Source organism: Xiphophorus maculatus, chromosome 20 (assembly GCF_002775205.1).
Source record: "Xiphophorus maculatus strain JP 163 A chromosome 20, X_maculatus-5.0-male, whole genome shotgun sequence".
NCBI lineage: Eukaryota > Metazoa > Chordata > Actinopteri > Cyprinodontiformes > Poeciliidae > Xiphophorus > Xiphophorus maculatus.
The window spans coordinates 10,799,168-10,819,160 of record NC_036462.1 but is presented as its reverse complement, the minus strand read 5'-3'; the positions used below and the strand labels follow the sequence as shown (position 1 = coordinate 10,819,160).

The 19,993-nt window shown below is 35.0% G+C and overlaps 3 protein-coding genes across 3 annotated transcripts; all 3 read right to left on the bottom strand.

The window, feature by feature from the left end:
* Positions 1–1,959: 1,959 nt before the first annotated feature.
* On the bottom strand, positions 1,960–9,468 carry LOC102219377. The gene is made up of 6 exons (XM_023324545.1): positions 9,286–9,468; positions 7,976–8,731; positions 6,308–6,490; positions 4,982–5,737; positions 3,314–3,496; positions 1,960–2,742 (listed from the first exon to the last, which is right to left on the bottom strand). The coding sequence occupies exons 1-6, from the start codon at positions 9,466–9,468 to the stop codon at positions 1,960–1,962; spliced, it is 2,844 nt and encodes a 947-aa protein (XP_023180313.1).
* A 2,403-nt stretch (positions 9,469–11,871) lies between these two features.
* Positions 11,872–13,206, bottom strand: LOC102219116 (olfactory receptor 52A5-like). Its single transcript, XM_005797169.1, has 2 exons — positions 13,057–13,206; positions 11,872–12,639 (listed from the first exon to the last, which is right to left on the bottom strand). Exons 1-2 carry the CDS (start codon positions 13,204–13,206, stop codon positions 11,872–11,874), a joined length of 918 nt encoding a protein of 305 aa, XP_005797226.1.
* Positions 13,207–17,316: 4,110 nt separating this feature from the next.
* On the bottom strand, positions 17,317–19,610 carry LOC102233369 (adenosine receptor A2b-like). The gene is made up of 2 exons (XM_005814638.2): positions 18,711–19,610; positions 17,317–18,155 (listed from the first exon to the last, which is right to left on the bottom strand). Exons 1-2 carry the CDS (start codon positions 18,858–18,860, stop codon positions 17,388–17,390), a joined length of 918 nt encoding a protein of 305 aa, XP_005814695.1. The 5' UTR covers positions 18,861–19,610; the 3' UTR covers positions 17,317–17,387.
* Positions 19,611–19,993: the final 383 nt, after the last annotated feature.

Below are 19,993 nucleotides of genomic sequence, written 5' to 3'. Positions count from 1 at the left end.
AGAAAACAGTGGAAATAATTAACATTTAAAAAATAGACATGTAGGAAATTAAACTGTGCTGCTTTCAAAATTTTTCATTTCATATCTTTATTTATATAAAGAGCTATGGTCATCTAACGATCAAATACCTCTTAGACCATTCACTTTTAAGAAAACAATTTTAAAAACATATTTTGTTTAGAAGACATACACAAAGTTTTAGAAGATAAATATAAGAGCATTGGATACTCACAATGTTTCTTAGAAAATAAAGGCATCATGACAGTAGTAGTAAAATGTAGTTTGATATAAAATCTTTGTTTAACCTAGATTTTTTTATGCCATAGAAAAATGTTTTTCATACTGTAGTTGCTAAAAATGGTGAGTACATTAGTGTTTTCTATAAGCGCTAAAATGAGGAATACTTATGTATTAGCCCACTGGATTTATGTACTAGGTAATGTAGTGAATGTAAAAATGAAATGAATTACTACAGCTTCTTAAATGTACTTGCTGTGCATGATATATACAATTTTTATCAAAGAACTACTGCTGGTCTTTTGTAAAATAAGCACATTAAGGTCTAACAAAGTATAGAATGAAGCGTGAAACAAGAGCATAGTTCAGAGGAGAAACGTAAAAGGTGATCCTACCTCTGATGGATACTCAAGACTTCAGCTTGTCCAGTCTGGAACTGTCAGAAATATGGCTGATGTTTTGTTATTTATGGCCGTTTTAAGGCTTCCCAACATGTGATGAAGATACGATTTTCTTCTGGGTATTAATTAGTTATTCAGAGGAAACTGAACTCGGACTTTTTCAGTGTAGAGTAGTTATTTTGTGTTTTACTTTATAAACTGAACCTTCTTGTTATAAAAGCACATTTCCCTGGCACACCAACAGACACTATAGGTCAAATATAATAAAAACTGAGGGGGGGGGGATACAGAACTGTAGAAACTTTTGGGGGTTTTGCCTTCAAATCCCCAAATTTTTATATTTATCCTTATTTTTTTCTTTTGATTTTGTACATTTTTACTTAATCTGACCATCTGGGATGTTTTTAATAACTTATTTAATTTTAACTTACTAATTATTCATGGGTAAAAATAACACTTGCATAATTGCAAATTGCATAATTTGTATTTATAGCCATGGAGCAAAGATTAGCCAACTTAATCCACAAGACTGATTTAAAATATGTTTCTTGATTCTGTGCAACAGAATTTGGTACAACCCCATTTCCAATGAAGTGTAAAACATAACTAAAAACAGAATATCATAATTTGCTAATCATTCTCAACCTATTTTAAGTTGAATTCACTTCAAAGACAATATGTTTAATGTATAACTTGATAAAATTTATTGTATGTTTGCAAATATTAATTCATTTGAAATTTGATACATGCAGAACATTCCAAAAAGGTTGGGACACAGGGACAACTTTCACTGAGACTGGGAGAGTAGAGGAATGCCCAAACAGCACTTGTTTGGGCATCCACATGTGAGCAGGTTAATTGGAAACAGGTGTCATGATCAGGTATAACGAGAGCATCCCCAAAGTCTCAGTCATTCACAAGTAAAGATGAGACAAGGTGCACCATTTTGTGAACAATTGCATGAGCAAATAGTCCAACAGTTTCAGAATGTACAATTTCAAGGAATTTAGGGATTTTGTCATGCACAGTTCATAATGTAATAAGATTCAGAAAATCTGGAGAAATCTCTGTCAGTAAGTGAAAATGCCAAAAAAATCAATATTGAATGCTCAAAGGCAGCACTGCATTAAAAAACATCAACATACAGCAACAGTTCTTACCATATGGAGTCAGGAACACTTCAGAAAACTGTCATCGGTGAACACAGTTCATCGCTACATTTACGAGTGCAAGTTAAAACTCTTCCATGGAAGCTAAGGTCATATATCAACAACACTCAGAAATACTACAAACTTCTTTAGCCAAAGTTTTTGGAGTTCTGTTAGGTTTGTACCCTTATTGCTTTGACTGGGAAACACATGAAGTACTTTTTATAGTACATTCTGAAAGTCTTATCTCGTAACCCATAAACAACAGGACTTAGACAACGAGGAATGATCTGGATTAACACAAAAATAGCCTGTTGTGTGTAAAAGGCCTGCCCAGGAAACAAGTATATAAGGAGCTGCTTTAGTAAATTTTGCATATAGAGCGTCATGCACATCAACATCTGAAAACCATGAAGCAGAATAGTGTTTCTTGCTTTTTTAGCATGTGAACTTGCTGCTTTTGCCACAAACAAAATTCTGAAATAAGTATAGAATAGAGTGAGACAAACCACCACCAGAAAAAATAGATGAGACGCATCTTTCTTATTTTTACTGTAGCTGCTTCTGAACACTCTGTCCCTCTCACAGAAAACTCTCGTTTTCAAAAATTCCAGCTCTTCAGTAATCAAAAGAATAAATATATCAGGCAGAATAGTGAGCAAGCTTATTATCCACATAATGCCAATGACGATGTAGGTTTTCTTAACTGTGCATATGTTTCCATGGCGGAGGGGGATGCAGACGGAGATGTAACATTCTGCTGCCATGCAGGCCAGATTCAATGGAGTGTTCATGGTGGTGAGAATAGCCGGCAGGAGGATGAGTACGCACAGTGAGACATAGATGGTGAAGAAGGAATTGCCAAAGAGGTAGAGGGACACGCTGACTGTCATCTGGAGTATTTCGTTTAGCACCAAGTGGATGAAAAGGATGTAGCGAGGGTTGACCCTGAAGATCTGTGAAGTGCATGAGTTCAGAGTTTAATGACAATTTGATAGAAAACACTAAAACCATGTAAAACATCATCTCCTGTGATGTATTTTCTTAGTTTTGATTTAAAATGTATAATCATGTTAGTTTATTATGCATGTTTTTTACCTAATATTCTCCTACATTACATGCTGTAAAATGAGTGAAAATGAATCAGAAAACACATATCTAAACATTAAAAATACTTTCTTTAGGTATTTAACCAACACACTGATTTGTTTTAATTACAAAAAAATGTCTTCCTATTACCATTCATAAAATAATAAAAATTCTACTGAACTCTCAGTTTTGATGTCAACAATAATTACTCTTCTTATTTGCATGTGTTCCTATGCCATATTGGGCAGTATAGAGTTGGTTTTGAGCTTTGAATATAAATATGAACATAATTTTCATTATCTTAGGTACAATCTGAAAAAATAGAAAAGTGTGGGTGAGAAAAATCACATGAGTAAGTTGGACACAAAAGTAATCATTTTGCCTAAGTGAGTTATAAAAAATGCACATCAAGGACACATACAGTAATATAATACACACTTGCTGTTTGTTGAATATGTGAACCATTGAAGCATTAATGAAGCAGGTGACAATGCTAAGTGAAAAAACAACCACATTGCCTATAATAGCAGTTACAGAAAGCATGCCCAGATAAACTCCAGATCCGGTCAGGTTACCCTCAGTAACTGTGAAATTTGTGCTGGCAGATGAAGAGGAGGACATCTGATAAGGCATAAAACAGCAAAAGATACAGTTTAAGTCATGAGAAAATAATGTATGACTCTGGTTTTAAGTTTGTTACACACTAATAAGACTGAATCCTCCAACTTCCTTAAAAAGCAGACCTTAGAATAGTGTCAAAAGTAATATGTATTGATGTGGTTCTTCCCTGTTATATAATAGAATACCAGCCTGAGGATTTATTTGTGTACCTTATTTAAAACACGCCCTCCTTTGTACCAGCAGACCAATGATGTATGAGTTTACTTTTTACCAAATATATCTTTCAGGGTAAATGGGAAACAGAAACAAGAAGTAACATTGCAAGAGATATTAACAAAACTTCGTTTTGAGTGCATATTGCTTTTTATAAAGCTGTATTTTAAAGCTACAGTAATAACTTTTATAAAAATGTATTGTTTGCATAATTGTGAAAGCTGTCACAGTGTCCTGACAATATAATGAGACATAATGTGAAAAGATTGAGCTCCTCTGCCTCCTCCTTGTGGTCCTACTGCCATCTGCAGAAATGCAACGCTCCCTTTTTACTATACAAATAAGTTTGACAGCGTTTAAAAATCTCTGTGGGTCAATTCTGAAGTACGACCAGCCTGTCTGGCACCACACCAACAACCATCCCTCCTTTAAAGTTACTTAAACTCTTACTTATCTAGATGCTCAGTTTGAAACTCAGCCAAGTAGAGTTTGTCTGTCATGACATGTGATTGCGAAAGAACACAAACACAGAACACGTTGTAATAGAAATGAAGTCTTTTAATCAAATAAGAAAAACTACAGGTAAATGTAGAAGAAGACAGGTTATGGCTCTCAGGTAGAATGGACTGAGAAATGGAAAGATCCAGTGAAGAAAAAGGAAAATCCAGGGGCTAATGCTACATTACGGTTACCTTGGAAGCACGTCAGTGGTTAAAAAGTCAGATGATATTGCATGACCATTCAGATTGCAGATGCTTTGAAAACTATTGGATATATAGTATAGTGAAATGGCATGAGGGCAAAAAATCGGAAGTAGGTTGCATTCAACTGTTAAAATAGCATTAAATACAGAGACTAAATAAGAAGGAATAAACTTATATGGCATCATCTGACATAGTCTTGCCATATAAGTGAGGCAAAAGCAGTTGAGCAATAACGGAAAATTCCAAACATAAATAACACTTAAAACTCAAACACTCAAGGATCATGACATCATGTCTAGTACAGCACAGTTTACTTTGTCTAGTTGGCAGATTTGTCGTTTGTGTTAAACAATTTAGCAAGTGTACCTATTGAAATGGTTGTTGAGATTGCCCTTAATAAATGCTACATGAAAATGACATGTTTACTTGCACTTTGTTATATTCATGTATAACTACTTACTCACTACCCATTTTCACACAGGTAAGGTAACAGGCTTTGTTGAAAATGTTCAATGTATTTCATAAGACTTTTGGATCTCTGTTAGGTTTGTACCCTTATTGCTTTTACTTGCATACATATAAAATACTTCTTAAAGTACATTCTGAAAGTTTTGTCTCGTATCCCATAAACAACGGGACTTAGACAGCGAGGAATGATCTGGATAAATATAAAAATAGCATGCTGTATGGAAATGCTATGTTTAGGAAACAAGTATATGAGGAGCTGCTTTAGTAAAGATTGCATATACAGTGTCATGCACATCAACATCTGAAAACCATGAAGCAGAATAGTGTTTCTTGCTTTTTTAGCATCAGAATTTGCAGCTTTTGCCACAAACAGAATTCTGAAATAAGTATAGAATAGAGTGAGACAAACCACCACCAGAAAAAATATGTGGGACGCATCTCTCTTACTTTTACTGTAGCTGCTTCTGAACACGGTGTCCCTCTCACAGAAAACTCTCGTTTTCAAAAATTCCAGCTCTTCAGTAATCAAAAGAATAAATATATCAGGCAAAATAGTGAGCAAGCTTATTACCCACATAATGCCAATGACAATGTAGGTTTTCTTAACTGTGCATATGTTTCCATGGCGGAGGGGGATGCAGACGGAGATGTAACATTCTGCTGCCATGCAGGCCAGATTCAATGGAGTGTTTCTGGTGGTGAGAATAGCCGGCAGGAGGATGAGTACGCACAGTGAGACATAGATGGTGAAGAAGGAATTGCCAAAGAGGTAGAGGGACACGCTGAGTGTCAACTGGAGTGTTTCGTTTAGCACCAAGTGGATGAAAAGGATGTAGCGAGGGTTGACCCTGAAGATCTGTGAAGTGCATGAGTTCAGAGTTTAATGACAATTTGATAGAAAACACTAAAACCATGTAAAACATCATCTCCTGTGATGTATTTTCTTAGTTTTGATTTAAAATGTATAATCATGTTAGTTTATTATGCATGTTTTTTACCTAATATTCTCCTACATTACATGCTGTAAAATGAGTAAAAATGAATCAGAAAACACATATCTAAACATTAAAAATACTTTCTTTAGGTATTTAACCAACACACTGATTTGTTTTAATTACAAAAAATGTCTTCCTATTACCATTCATAAAATAATAAAAATTCTACTGAACTCTCAGTTTTGATGTCAACAATAATTACTCTTCTTATTTGCATGTGTTCCTATGCCATATTGGGCAGTATAGAGTTGGTTTTGAGCTTTGAATATAAATATGAACATAATTTTCATTATCTTAGGTACAATCTGAAAAAATAGAAAAGTGTGGGTGAGAAAAATCACATGAGTAAGTTGGACACAAAAGTAATCATTTTGCCTAAGTGAGTTATAAAAAATGCACATCAAGGACACATACAGTAATATAATACACACTTGCTGTTTGTTGAATATGTGAACCATTGAAGCATTAATGAAGCAGGTGACAATGCTAAGTGAAAAAACAACCACATTGCCTATAATAGCAGTTACAGAAAGCATGCCCAGATAAACTCCAGATCCGGTCAGGTTACCCTCAGTAACTGTGAAATTTGTGCTGGCAGATGAAGAGGAGGACATCTGATAAGGCATAAAACAGCAAAAGATACAGTTTAAGTCATGAGAAAATAATGTATGACTCTGGTTTTAAGTTTGTTACACACTAATAAGACTGAATCCTCCAACTTCCTTAAAAAGCAGACCTTAGAATAGTGTCAAAAGTAATCTGTATTGATGTGGTTCTTCCCTGTTATATAATAGAATACCAGCCTGAGGATTTATTTGTGTACCTTATTTAAAACACGCCCTCCTTTGTACCAGCAGACCAATGATGTATGAGTTTACTTTTTACCAAATATATCTTTCAGGGTAAATGGGAAACAGAAACAAGAAGTAACATTGCAAGAGATATTAACAAAACTTCGTTTTGAGTGCATATTGCTTTTTATGAAGCTGTATTTTAAAGCTACAGTAATAACTTTTATAAAAATGTATTGTTTGCATAATTGTGAAAGCTGTCACAGTGTCCTGACAATATAATGAGACATAATGTGAAAAGATTGAGCTCCTCTGCCTCCTCCTTGTGGTCCTACTGCCATCTGCAGAAATGCAACGCTCCCTTTTTACTATACAAATAAGTTTGACAGCGTTTAAAAATCTCTGTGGGTCAATTCTGAAGTAAGACCAGCCTGTCTGGCACCACACCAACAACCATCCCTCCTTTAAAGTTACTTAAACTCTTACTTATCTAGATGCTCAGTTTGAAACTCAGCCAAGTAGAGTTTGTCTCTCATGACATGTGATTGCAAAAGAACACAAACACAGAACACGTTGTAATAGAAATGAAGTGTTTTAATCAAATAAGAAAAACTACAGGTAAATGTAGAAGAAGACAGGTTATGGCTCTCAGGTAGAATGGACTGAGAAATGGAAAGATCCAGTGAAGAAAAAGTAAAATCCAGGGGCTAATGCTACATTACGGTTACCTTGGAAGCACGTCAGTGGTTAAAAAGTCAGATGATATAGCATGACAATTCAGTTTGCAGATGCTTTGAAAACTATTGGATATATAGTATAGTGAAATGGCATGAGGGCAAAAAATCGGAAGTAGGTTGCATTCAACTGTTAAAATAGCATTAAATACAGAGACTAAATAAGAAGGAATAAACTTATATGGCATCATCTGACATAGTCTTGCCATATAAGTGAGGCAAAAGCAGTTGAGCAATAACAGAGAATTCCAAACATAAATAACACTTAAAACTCAAACACTCAAGGATCATGACATCATGTCTAGTACAGCACAGTTTACTTTGTCTAGTTGGCAGATTTGTCATTTGTGTTAAACAATTTAGCAAGTGTACCTATTGAAATGGTTGTTGAGATTGCCCTTAATAAATGCTACATGAAAATGACATGTTTACTTGCACTTTGTTATATTCATGTATAACTACTTACTCACTACCCATTTTCACACAGGTAAGGTAACAGGCTTTGTTGAAAATGTTCAATATATTTCACAAGACTTTTGGATCTCTGTTAGGTTTGTACCCTTATTGCTTTTACTTGCATACATATAAAAAACTTCTTAAAGTACATTCTGAAAGTTTTGTCTCGTATCCCATAAACAACGGGACTTAGACAGCGAGGAATGATCTGGATTAATATAAAAATAGCATGCCGTATGGAAATGCTATGTTTAGGAAACAAGTATGTGAGGAGCTGCTTTAGTAAATTTTGCATATACAGCATCATGCACATCAACATCTGAAAACCATGAAGCAGAATAGTGTTTCTTGCTTTTTTAGCATCAGAATTTGCAGCTTTTGCCACAAACAGAATTCTGAAATAAGTATAGAATAGAGTGAGACAAACCACCACCAGAAAAAATAGATAGGACGCATCTTTCTTATTTTTACTGTAGCTGTTTCTGAACACGGTGTCCCTCTCACAGAAAACTCTCGTTTTCAAAAATTCCAGCTCTTCGGTAATCAAAAGAATAAATATATCAGGCAGAATAGTGAGCAAGCTTATTACCCACATAATGCCAATGACAATGTAGGTTTTCTTAACTGTGCATATGTTTCCATGGCGGAGGGGGATGCAGACGGAGATGTAACATTCTGCTGCCATGCAGGCCAGATTCAATGGAGTGTTCATGGTGGTGAGAATAGCCGGCAGGAGGATGAGTACGCACAGTGAGACATAGATGGTGAAGAAGGAATTGCCAAAGAGGTAGAGGGACGCGCTGACTGTCAACTGGAGTGTTTCGTTTAGCACCAAGTGGATGAAAAGGATGTAGCGAGGGTTGACCCTGAAGATCTGTGAAGTGCATGAGTCCAGAGTTAAATGGCAATTTGATAGAAAACACTGAAAAACACCTTAGTGGTATAACATTTCAGTTTGGATTTAAAACTTAAAATAAAAAGTTTATTTTGCTATACCAATAATTCAGTAACCTAAACATTATGCAATACATTAAACACCACTGTAGTTTGTTTTAATTATACAGCTGTACTGTCAACAATTATAAAATATGGAAAAGAATATGCACAAACTCTCTCCGTTTGTCACCATGTCAGTTTAAAATGTCAACAATAATCACTTTTTATAGTCCAATGTTGAGCATTGAAATATAGGGAAAACATTAAATAATACTTTAAATAAAGAAAAAGATATGGATCATTTTTATCATGTTAGATCCAATCTGTAGCAAAAAAGATGTGTGGGTTAGAAAAAAAGATGATGAAACTGGACACAAAACACCTTTTCTGTTCCTGCTAGTAGAAATTCACTCTTCCACAGTAATCTTTCTACCTAACTACTGAGAAACAGAAATGCACACCAATAACACACATATAAAAGAATATACACACTTGATGTTTGTTGAATATGTGAATCATTAGCGTATTAATGGAGCAGGTGATGATGCCGAGTAAAATAACAACCAGACTGGTAATAGTAGCAGTTACAGAAAGCATGCCCAGATTAACTCCAGGTCCGGTCAGGTTGCCCTCAGTAACTGTGAAATTTGTTCCAGGAGCTGATGAAGAGGACATCTGATAAAATATAAAATTACAAAAGGCATAGTTTAACTGATCATAAAAATATATGTGTGCATAAATCAAGTTTTAAGTTCCTGAAAAACAGATAGAAATCCTCTTGATTAAAAATACAGACCTTAAAAGAGGAGGGTTGAGAGTAATCTGTGTTGATGTGGGTGTTCTCTATGTAATATTTAATAGGGTACTAGCCTGAGTATGTATTTGTGCATCGTATTTAAAACATACACACCTATGTATCAGAAGTGACCAATGATGAAGGACTTAGTTTTACCTAAGAGATCTTTCAATGTAAACTGAAAATAAGTTAACAAAAAGCAATACTGGAAAAGATCATTTTAATATAACTAAGACACTTATGATTGCATATTACTTTTTAAATAGTCATGATTAAAGAGCTTATTTTACATTGTGCTTAGTACTTATGTACTATTTGACTGTACATACATAGTAAGTACATAAGTACATAAGTACAGTATTTATGTACTTACTATTTTCCCCCTTTTATAACTGCAGTTGAAGCCCAGATAAAATAGATATGTTTTCAGTACAATACAATATATTAAGTAAGGATAAAATATATTAAATAATCTATTTAGCTCTTAAAGGTTTACTGTTGTTGCTTCCCTCCTCTTTAACTATTTTTTGCAGTTGTTTTAATGCCAAATCTTCATACAGGATCTACTTGACAGATTCAAATAAGACTAATACTGTTATTCCATTCTTTCTATAGTTTGGATGGCATCAATCTAAGGTCTCATGAGTGTGCCTGTGCATACGTAGAATTAGCAATCCTCTAGAATACCTCTTGGATTCCTATTGTGTTGGATCTAAAATTTGAAGGAAACCAGGCCTCAAGACCTGGGTTTTAAACAATAAAACCCCTGTTTCAGTGTGTCATTACTCATTAGTACTGTAATAGAAAATTTCATTTTGAACCTTTTTTCATCTTAATTTACTTAACTTCATTTCTTTATTTAATTTTAATTTTATCTGAATGAGGATTGATGGTGTTTTATGTAGATGAATGTTTTTCTTTAATGTTTGCCACTGTGTAAGTGTGAAAGAGCCTGCGACTATGAGTTACTGATAAAAAATTAACTAGAAGTTTCTATTGGAATCCTTGTCAGCTCTCATTTCCTGCCATACATGTAGGGTGTGGGTCTCCAATGCAAAGTCTTAACTAAAAATTGTTCCCTCCAATGAGGTGAGGGGCAATTTCATGACAGTGGATAAAGATGTGACTCTGTTGTCCACCTGCTAATGGAGATAAGTTCAGACTTGGGGTGTGTTATTTTTTGCTCTGACTATATAATTATGTGATCTGTGTTGTTCAGGGCTCTTCTACTGACTGTGTTGAGTTAGACGGGTACTTTTGCCTTCGAATAAAGATAAAGACAAAGATTAATCTTTCTCTCGTTATTGAAACAAACTCTTTCTTTGACAGAAATTTCCACAACAGTACTCCTTATGAATTCATGTTTACAAGTTTATTGAAAATTATCTGCTGTGTTCTCTGAAAAAATGTTTTACCATCATTGTCATTTTCAGGAGGATTAATTGTATTAGAAATTTCTTGCATCTCCTTCTCATGTAAGGGAATAAACTCCCCTGGATAGTTTACTGAGAGGACATCTCTAGTGGACTGTGGGTTGTAATCATTGAGGCAAACTGTTGAGTGAGAAAAGCTGAAGCAGAGTTCTGTTTGAGCTCCCATGCCAGAGTGGAAGTGGGTTTTTCCTCAGCCATTCAGAGGTGAACTTACTGCCGTGTTTTGGATCATTGTCCTGCTGCAGAACCAACTGTCATTTCAGCTTGAGGTCAAGAAAGGATAGCTGGACATTCTCCATCAGGATGTTTTGGTCGACAAGTTCATTGTACTTTCTTTCTCATTTGTTCCTGAATTTCTTTGTATCTTTGGTGTTGGTAGAGACAGTAAACACAGGGCTGATAAACTACAGTTATATTCTAACAAGAGGGGAAATCATTTTTCACACAGGACCATGTAGGTTTGAATTTTTCTCTTTTAATAATAAATCTTCATTTTAAAAACTGCACTTTTTGTGTTGTCTTTGGTTAATATTTATTGGTTTGATGTTCTGAAACCAAAGTATGATAAGCATGCAAAAATCTGGAAATCTTTTATCTATTATCTTTCAGGATTGACTATATAACAATTTGGCTCTTTTTTATAAAGGATTGTATGAATAAATTTGATGTTTACATTATGTTTAAATGAAGGTACAAATGGAGAATATAAATTTAATTTCTTGCATCCTGTTGTCACTAAAAAGTCCAGTTTCCTCATAAATTGTTTAAATACATGTAAAATAATTTTTTGAGAATAGTCAATTTTTTAAAACATCATTATAAGATTCAAAAGTACATACCTCAGTAATGTTACTGTGGGCTTATCTTATACAGTAAATATCCTTTTAGGTGCTTTCTGAACGCTTTGTCTCGTACACCATAGATAATTGAACTAATAAATCTTGGTATTATTTGGAACAATAAATAACAAGCAAACAGAGCATCTAAATAATAATCACGAAACCGTTGCCACACCATATCTTTTACAAGGTGTTCTGCATATGTTGCCATACACAACAGTAGCTGAAACCCATGGAGAAGGATTGTGTTCCTCGCCTTTTTAGCATCTTTACTTGCTGTTCTTGCTGTGAACATTATGCGGAAATAGATGAAAAAGACAATGCACCAAACTAAAACCAAATATACAATATAGGTAATATTTCTCCTCTCTATAATTCTGGGATTTGGAAAAACACGTTCCCTGACGCAAAACACACGTAATTTAAAATAGTCCTGTGACTCCGTAGCCAAAGTCATGAAGAGATCAGGGAGAACAGACACCAAGCTGGTGGCCCAGATTAAAAGAATCAGCAGCCGTGTTTTCTTAACTGTGCAAATCTGAACGTGGCGTAGAGGGATGCAGATGGCAATGTAGCACTCCACTGCCATGCAGGCCAGGTTCAGTGGTGTGTTTTCAGTGGTGAAGATAGCAATCAGTATAAAGAAGCAACAGACAGTCATTGGAATCCTAAAGAAGATGTAGCTAGTGATGAAAAGTGCCACAGTCAGTGTTACTTGGACCATGTCATTAATCACCAAGTGAACAAACAGGATGTACCGGGGATTTGTGTTGAAGATCTAAAGGAAGACAACAAAAAGCACATGTGTTAGTAGTAATAGTTATAGAAGTCAAAAATAATATATAATGTTGAGTGACAGACAACATAATAAATTAGGTTTTATGCAATACCTATGGAAAGGGACTTGAAATATGGTAAAGTTAAAAAGTATGGCACTGTTCATTGAAACAGTACTTGTAATTAATAAATAATATTGGGTTAGACATTGGTTTTAGAGTCGTATTTTTATTTAAAATATAAAATTTTCTAGAAATTATTGTTATATTTTGTGTGTTCTAAACCTAACTTTTGATGGCTGAGCTGCTTCAACTCATGTTTAAATTACTATCTTCCTCTTTTCTGATTGTATTTCCTTCTTTGAATAACAAAAATAATGCAGTAAATTAAGGCAGTAAATGTCATTAAAAAGTCTGACCTGGTGTTTAGAGAAGGTGTAAATGAGTCCTGCATTGATGTAGTTGATGAAAATGCTGAGGACCACAACAATGAGGTTCTTAATCAAAGCCTTGGAGAAGGAATCCCCATATTGTACAACCACTGTCACATTGGCAGCAGACAAATTCATTACTTTAGGCCTGTAAAGAGAAAAGTAGAAAGTATTATTTATTTTACAGAAGAACTTTATCAATCAAGTTTATTTACACTGCACATTTACAACAACCTCAGCTAACCAAAAGCTTTATAATAATTACAACATCATACGCGGATATTTTATAAAATAAGAATTAAAATTATGTTGGTTAAATAAAATATGGCAAAATTAAAATACCAGTAAAGTAACAATATCAATAAAAATCAAGACATACTTAATTTCAGTTGCAGCAATTTCCCCAAAATTCAAAAATATACTATTGTGTTTTAACTGGTGTTGAAGGCCAGAGAAAAAAAAATGTTTTCAGTCTGGAATTAAACTGATCGACTGACAGAGAGAGCGAGAGAGACTGTTAAAGTGAAAGTTACCAGAGTGAAAGCTCTGTCACCTCTTTTCTCAAACCTAGTTTTAGGGACAGCAAACAAACGCTGGTCAGCTGATCTCAGGGCTCTGGATGAAATGTAAGGCTTCAACAGCTCACTTATGTAAAATTGCTCTATAAAGTTTATGGGGCAACACTCACAAGCAATCTATAAAACCTTAAATAAGCCAAACTGCAACAGGGAGCCAGTGCAGGGTGCGTAAAAAGGAGGTAATAGATTCACATCTCCTTCTCACGTTTGTAATAGTTATGATTTACTGAATAAAGCATATTTACATGCCTAGGTGTACTAAAGCACTTTGAATGCTTATAAATACATTAACCTTCACTAAATGCTGCAACAATCACAAGTCCTTGTTAAAGTTGCCCAGTGCCTGCATTATTGCTTTCTAACTGATACCAAAGTAACAAAAATTCTTCCCTCTTTACATTTTGAGCCTGTCGTGTAAGGCAAAAAATCAATTTCAGTTTGATGATTTCAGAATCATTAATCTTAAGACACAATAATATGAGTTGAAAAACAGGAGGAGAAACAATTTAAATCCTGTTATGAAATATCACCATGTAATTTTGAGAAACAGAAAGACATTTACAGCAGACAGTAAAAGTTGCAGATGTCCTAAAGATAAAATAGAATCACCAACCTCAGGTTCAGGATCTTCACATTGGATAAAATCTTTTTTCTTCCAGCAAACCTTTTTTAACTTGTTCCTCATGCAGGACAGTTAAAATATATTAAGTAATCCATTTACCTCATAAAGACTTACTAATGTTGTTTCCCTCCTCATTAACTATTTTGCTGTTGTTTTAATGACAGATCTTTATACAGGATTTACTATCATGGATTCAAATAAGACTACTACTGATATTCCATGTTTTATATAGTTTGGATGGCTTGAGTCTAAGGGCTTATGGGTGTGCCCGTGGATATGTAGAAATTAGCAATCCTCTTGGATACCTCTTGGATTGCTATTGTGTTGGACCAGGGCCACAACTAAAAGTTGGAGGAAACCAGGCCTCAACACCCCTTTGTCATATTTCATTAGTATGACTTATGAGTTCATGTTTACAAATTTATTGAAAATAAACTCTGAAATAATGTTTTGCCATTATTGTCATGGATTGTCCATAACAAACACCATGTTCCTTATGGTGTCCATATGTCCAGGACACCCTAGGCAGCAGTTCATTGACCCACTTTGTTGTAGTCTCATTGAACCCGTGGCCACATGTCTTGGTCACTCAGGTAAAGAGAGGTACAGAGTTATCCATTGAGCACTACCTGGTAGTGAGTTGGCTCCAGTAATGGGGTAGGATGCTGGTCAGACCTGGCAGGCCCAAACGTATTATAAGGGTCTGCTGGGAACGTTTGGCAGAGTCTTCCGTGACATGGAGCTTTAACTCCCACCTCCGGGAGAACTTTGAACATATCCCAGGGAATGTGAGGAACATTGACTTTGGAGCGGTTCGCAGTCGAGTGTGAAGCGGCTGACATGAGGACCATAAACTTTGACAGATTCAAATAAGACTAATACTGATGTTCCATTCTTTATATAGTTTGAATGGCTTCAGTCTAAGTATTCATGCCTGTGCATTAGTAGAAATTAGCAATCCTCTGGATGCTGCATGTGTATAGCGGATGTCCAGGTTTTACAGAACGAAACTTCCAGACTCACAAAACTTATAATAGATAGCTAATTGTGTAATTGATTGGACATCGGAAAACTTAAAAATCACTAATACCTGATCAATTGCTTAAGAAGACATAAACAAATCTTGCTTCTGTAACCCCCATAAACTATGCTGATCTGTCTGTATGTTTAATGTGTTTGTTTGTTAGTTCTTAGAATGTCCTGTAGAGGGCACTAGACCCACATTTCTCCTGTGTCGGTACGAGAAGAAGAGTAAAGAAGAGGAAGAAGAAAAAAGAAATGGCAGACTTAGCACATTTCAGCAGAAGTAGAGAAGTTACTACGCATAAGTGCTGATGTGATATGAGAGAAATCTGTTTATTTTGAACTGGATAATGTACATTCTGTTCTGAGAGTTCTCCGGTGAGTCTGTTGTTTTATTTTCAGCTGCTTACTTACGCAGAATGGCTACCTAGCTGGAGCTAACGTTGCTCAGTGTTTTTCGAACTGGGAAAAAAAACCAACCGGAGTATAAAGTGTCGCTCTGTAAGTAGCATAGCTCTGTGAAATGAGACTGTTTATGATGAAGTGATGTTTATTAAGTAATTTCTTTATTACTGAGCGTTTTTGGTTTATTTTAAACGCTAATTTGATTTTCACTGAGAAGTAATTGAAAGATTTCTATGATTTCCGTATACCTGCATGATCGGTTAACGCTCTGCATGCAGGTTATTTTTTTTTTTGGGACGACCGATACCTGAACGAGCCAGTGGTTCCAGAAGCAGGAGGGATCCGCCGCCATCTTTGTGACTCGGACTGAAGCCTGGAAAGACGGAGGGCCTGGTGCTGCTGGAGCTGGATGTTTTTCTTGGACAACAGATAAGCTTATTGAACAAAAAGGGGGCCCCCAAATCTTTTTTTTTATTCCACAAACTATCTGTTCATGAACATTTTCATAACGGACAACTTATGTGCACATTGACTGAACTGACTGACTGAACTGTTATATTGAAGGACTAACTGGAATATGTAATTTCTTTTGTTGAAATAAGCTTTAAAGCTACTGTTTAAAAAAACTACCCTCAATTTTCTATATATTAATTTGATATTTGTATATAAGGGTGGACAATTTAAGTTTTATACCTTAATTTTATTAAGGTAATTAGTGTTACCTGGATTATTTTTTTTTTGTGGGGAAAGAAAAATAAACTTGAGTTGTTAAAACTTTTATGCTCATCATCCTGCTGTGTGACCCTAGAACAAAAGTAACTTTCCTACTGAATTTATTGCTAATTAAATTAAGTAGTGGTTACACTTCCATCCATCCATCCGTCCGTCTTCTAACACTCTTGTCCCTAGTGGGGTTGGGAGGGGTGCTGGTGCCTATCTCCAGCTAACGTTCCGGGCAAGAGGCGGAGTACACCCTGGACAGGTCACCAGTTTGTCGCAGGGCAACAATTCCTGCTTGTACAAACAAAATTAAGTTGGTTCTGGTTCTTTGCAAATATAATTCTCTTTTTGCAGAGAAGGTTCTTTTACATGGCATCCCTATCAAACAATTTGTAAAACAACTCATGTTTTACAAATTGTCACATTTATTGAGGTGCAAGTAGTGAACCTCCTGGATTATTTGTAATTTCCTTGATTGGATTGATACTGTCTGGATCTTGGGTTGCTTTGGGTTCATTGTCTTGCAGGTAGCAGTAGGACCACAGGGAGGAGGCAGAGAAGCTTGAATTTTTCCACAGATTATCTTTCTCATGTTATACTGTGATGACATAGTGACATTTTTAACAAATATGTAAAAAACATATCTTTATAAAAGTTACTACTACCACTGCAGCTTTATTTTTTAGAAACGTCACCTTATTGATACCTGCTCTAGACTCAACATGACATGTTTACATATTGTGTTAAACTTATAGCTCAAAATTCTGAAGTGTGCTTAGAAGGATCATGGCGTTCTTTTTTTATTGAGGAGTTTAAACTATTACACATCACAATGACATATATGTTTATGCAGAGAAAAACAAAAAAAGTAAGAGAAAGCACAAAACCATATTCATTTTTGAGATTAATACAGGTCACATGAAAAGACTGAAAAAACTGGAGAGAGATATACAGTATATACTCTATTAATATCACTGTGGGTTCACCTTACATAATAAATACCTTTTTAGGTGTTTCCTGAAGGTTTTGTCCCTTATGCCATAGATAAGTGAACTAATAGATCTTGGTAGTATTTGGAAAATTATATAACAAACAAACAGAGAATCTGAGTAATACTTAGGAAGCCATTGCAACACAGCCTGTTTCACCAGGTGTTCTGCATATGTTGCCATACACAAAAGAAGCTGAAGTCCATGAAGGAGGACTGTGTTCCTCGCCTTTTTAGCATGTCTATTTGCTATTCTTGCCGTAAATAGTATGCGGAAATAAATGAAAAAAATAATGCACCAAACGAGAACCAGATATACAATATAGGTAATATTTCTCCGCTCTATGATTCTGGGACTTCGAAAAGCAGTTTCCCTTAGGCAAAACACTTGTGTATTAAAATAATCCAGTGGCTCCGTGGCCAAGGTAATGAAGAGATCAGGGAGAACAGACACCAAGCTGGTGATCCAGATTAAAGAAATCAGCACCCTTGTTCTCTTGATCGTGCAGATCTGAGCGTGGCGGAGGGGGATGCAGATGGCAATGTAGCACTCCACTGCCATGCAGGCCAGGTTCAGTGGGGTGTTTTCAGTGGTGAAGAGGGCAGTCAGTATTAAGATGCAACAGACAAATACATGGATCTTGTAGAGGATGTAGCTAATGATGAAAAGTGCAACAGTCAGCGTTACTTGGATCATGTCATTGATCACCAAGTGAACAAACAGGATGTACCGGGGATTTGTGTTGAAGATCTGGAGAAAAACAAAAAAACAGCAAAACAGCACATTATTGTAGTGTTGCTTATAGTAGTCAAGAATTTACATTTCATGTTGAATGATAGACTAAATAATTGAGGTTTTATTCAATACTGTTGTGACAGAAATTTTCTGTTGCATGTGTTGCACGACAACTATTAATTTTACACTACAAAAATCTGGTCTTTATGGAAAAGAGGCCTGAAGAAACCATTTTTTAGAAACCCTGCAATGAAAGATGGCTTTTCTAATAAATTGCTAATACTAAATGGTAAAAACTTTAAACACTAAGTATCATTTTCCTTCCACATGACTTTTCTATACTACTTTGTGTTGGTCTGTCAAATTAAACCACAACCAACTATATTGTGTTTTTAACATGAAAGAACATGTAAAACTGAAATATGTGAATACTTTTGCAAGGCACTGCCTTTGATATTCTGCTTCAATTTAAATGTACAACAAACTTTGAACATTGCCATTAGTTGTATATTCAACTTAATTCTGAAATAACTGCATGCTGAAGGCAGTAAATATGATTAAAATAATGACCTGATTTCCGCAGAAAGTATGAATGAGTCCTGCATTGATGTAGTTGATGGAAATGCTAAGAACCACAACAATAACATTCTTAATCACAGCCTTGGTGAAGGAATCCCGATAATCTGGAACTCCTGTCATATTAGCAATGGATATATTCATCTTTTCAAGCCTGTAAAGGGAAAAGAAGAATTCCACTAAATATCTATACAAATAATAGACTTTTACATGAAAATGTAAACATTTTCAAGAGGTAAAATAGAAGCACTAACCTTGAATTCAGGATCACCACATCAGCTAAAATTATTTTTGTTTGTATTGTTTTTGTTGTTGTTTTTGGCTAGCTTTTTTATACACCTGTACCTTATTCAGGAAGGTTAAAATGTGCTAAAGACATCCAATTCAACTCAGTCAGCTTGCTATTATTGTGTGTGAATATTATGTTTTCCCTTGTTTTAATGCCAAGTCTACAGGATATTTGACAGATTAAAATAACACTAATACTGACATTCTATTCTTTATATAGTTTGGATGGCATCAGTCTAAGGGTTCATTGGTGTGCATGTGCACACGTACAAACTAGCAGCCCTCATTATTCTGTGTGTGCACGTGTAGGCGTGTGTGTGCATATTTTACTGGATGAAATGTCTAAACTTACAAAACTTACCATATATTATCTAAATATTTTACTGATCTGTCACTGACACAATTTAAAAAATCCTGAATACTTGTTCTAGGTATGATAGAAAGAAGAAATAAGACTCTACTTCAAACTTCATACTTCTGTTCTCAGTTCTGTACATCATCGAATTTCTTCAACATGTCAGTTCTGATGTAAAAGCATTTTTTTCTGAAATGTTTGTTTCTTTTATTTTTATGAGCTTTTTTCAGAGGCCTGCTTTAGAATGTAAATTTTGATCATCTTAGGAAATATGCTTACATTGTTCAAAACTGTTTAATGTTATTTTTCAAGAAAACATAATAAATTGTATTGTTAAAAGAAGTTGTAAGGGGTTTTGAACATGCTTATAATACTTTTTGCATGGGCTATTTTTGCCATTAGTGTTTCTAACGGTTAGTTTTGGATTTTAAGCAAGGACACAACCAATAACATTTCAGTAACCATAAGGCTTAAGACTTCAGAGAGAGTTTAACCAACTCTCTTTGAATGTGCAACAACAGTTTTATGAAAAAGAAATATGGTTTAGATTTTTGTTTGAATTTAGTGAATTTATTAAATCTACCTGTAGGCCCTACAAGTTTTAACTTTTTCTGTTATGATTCATAAGTTGAAA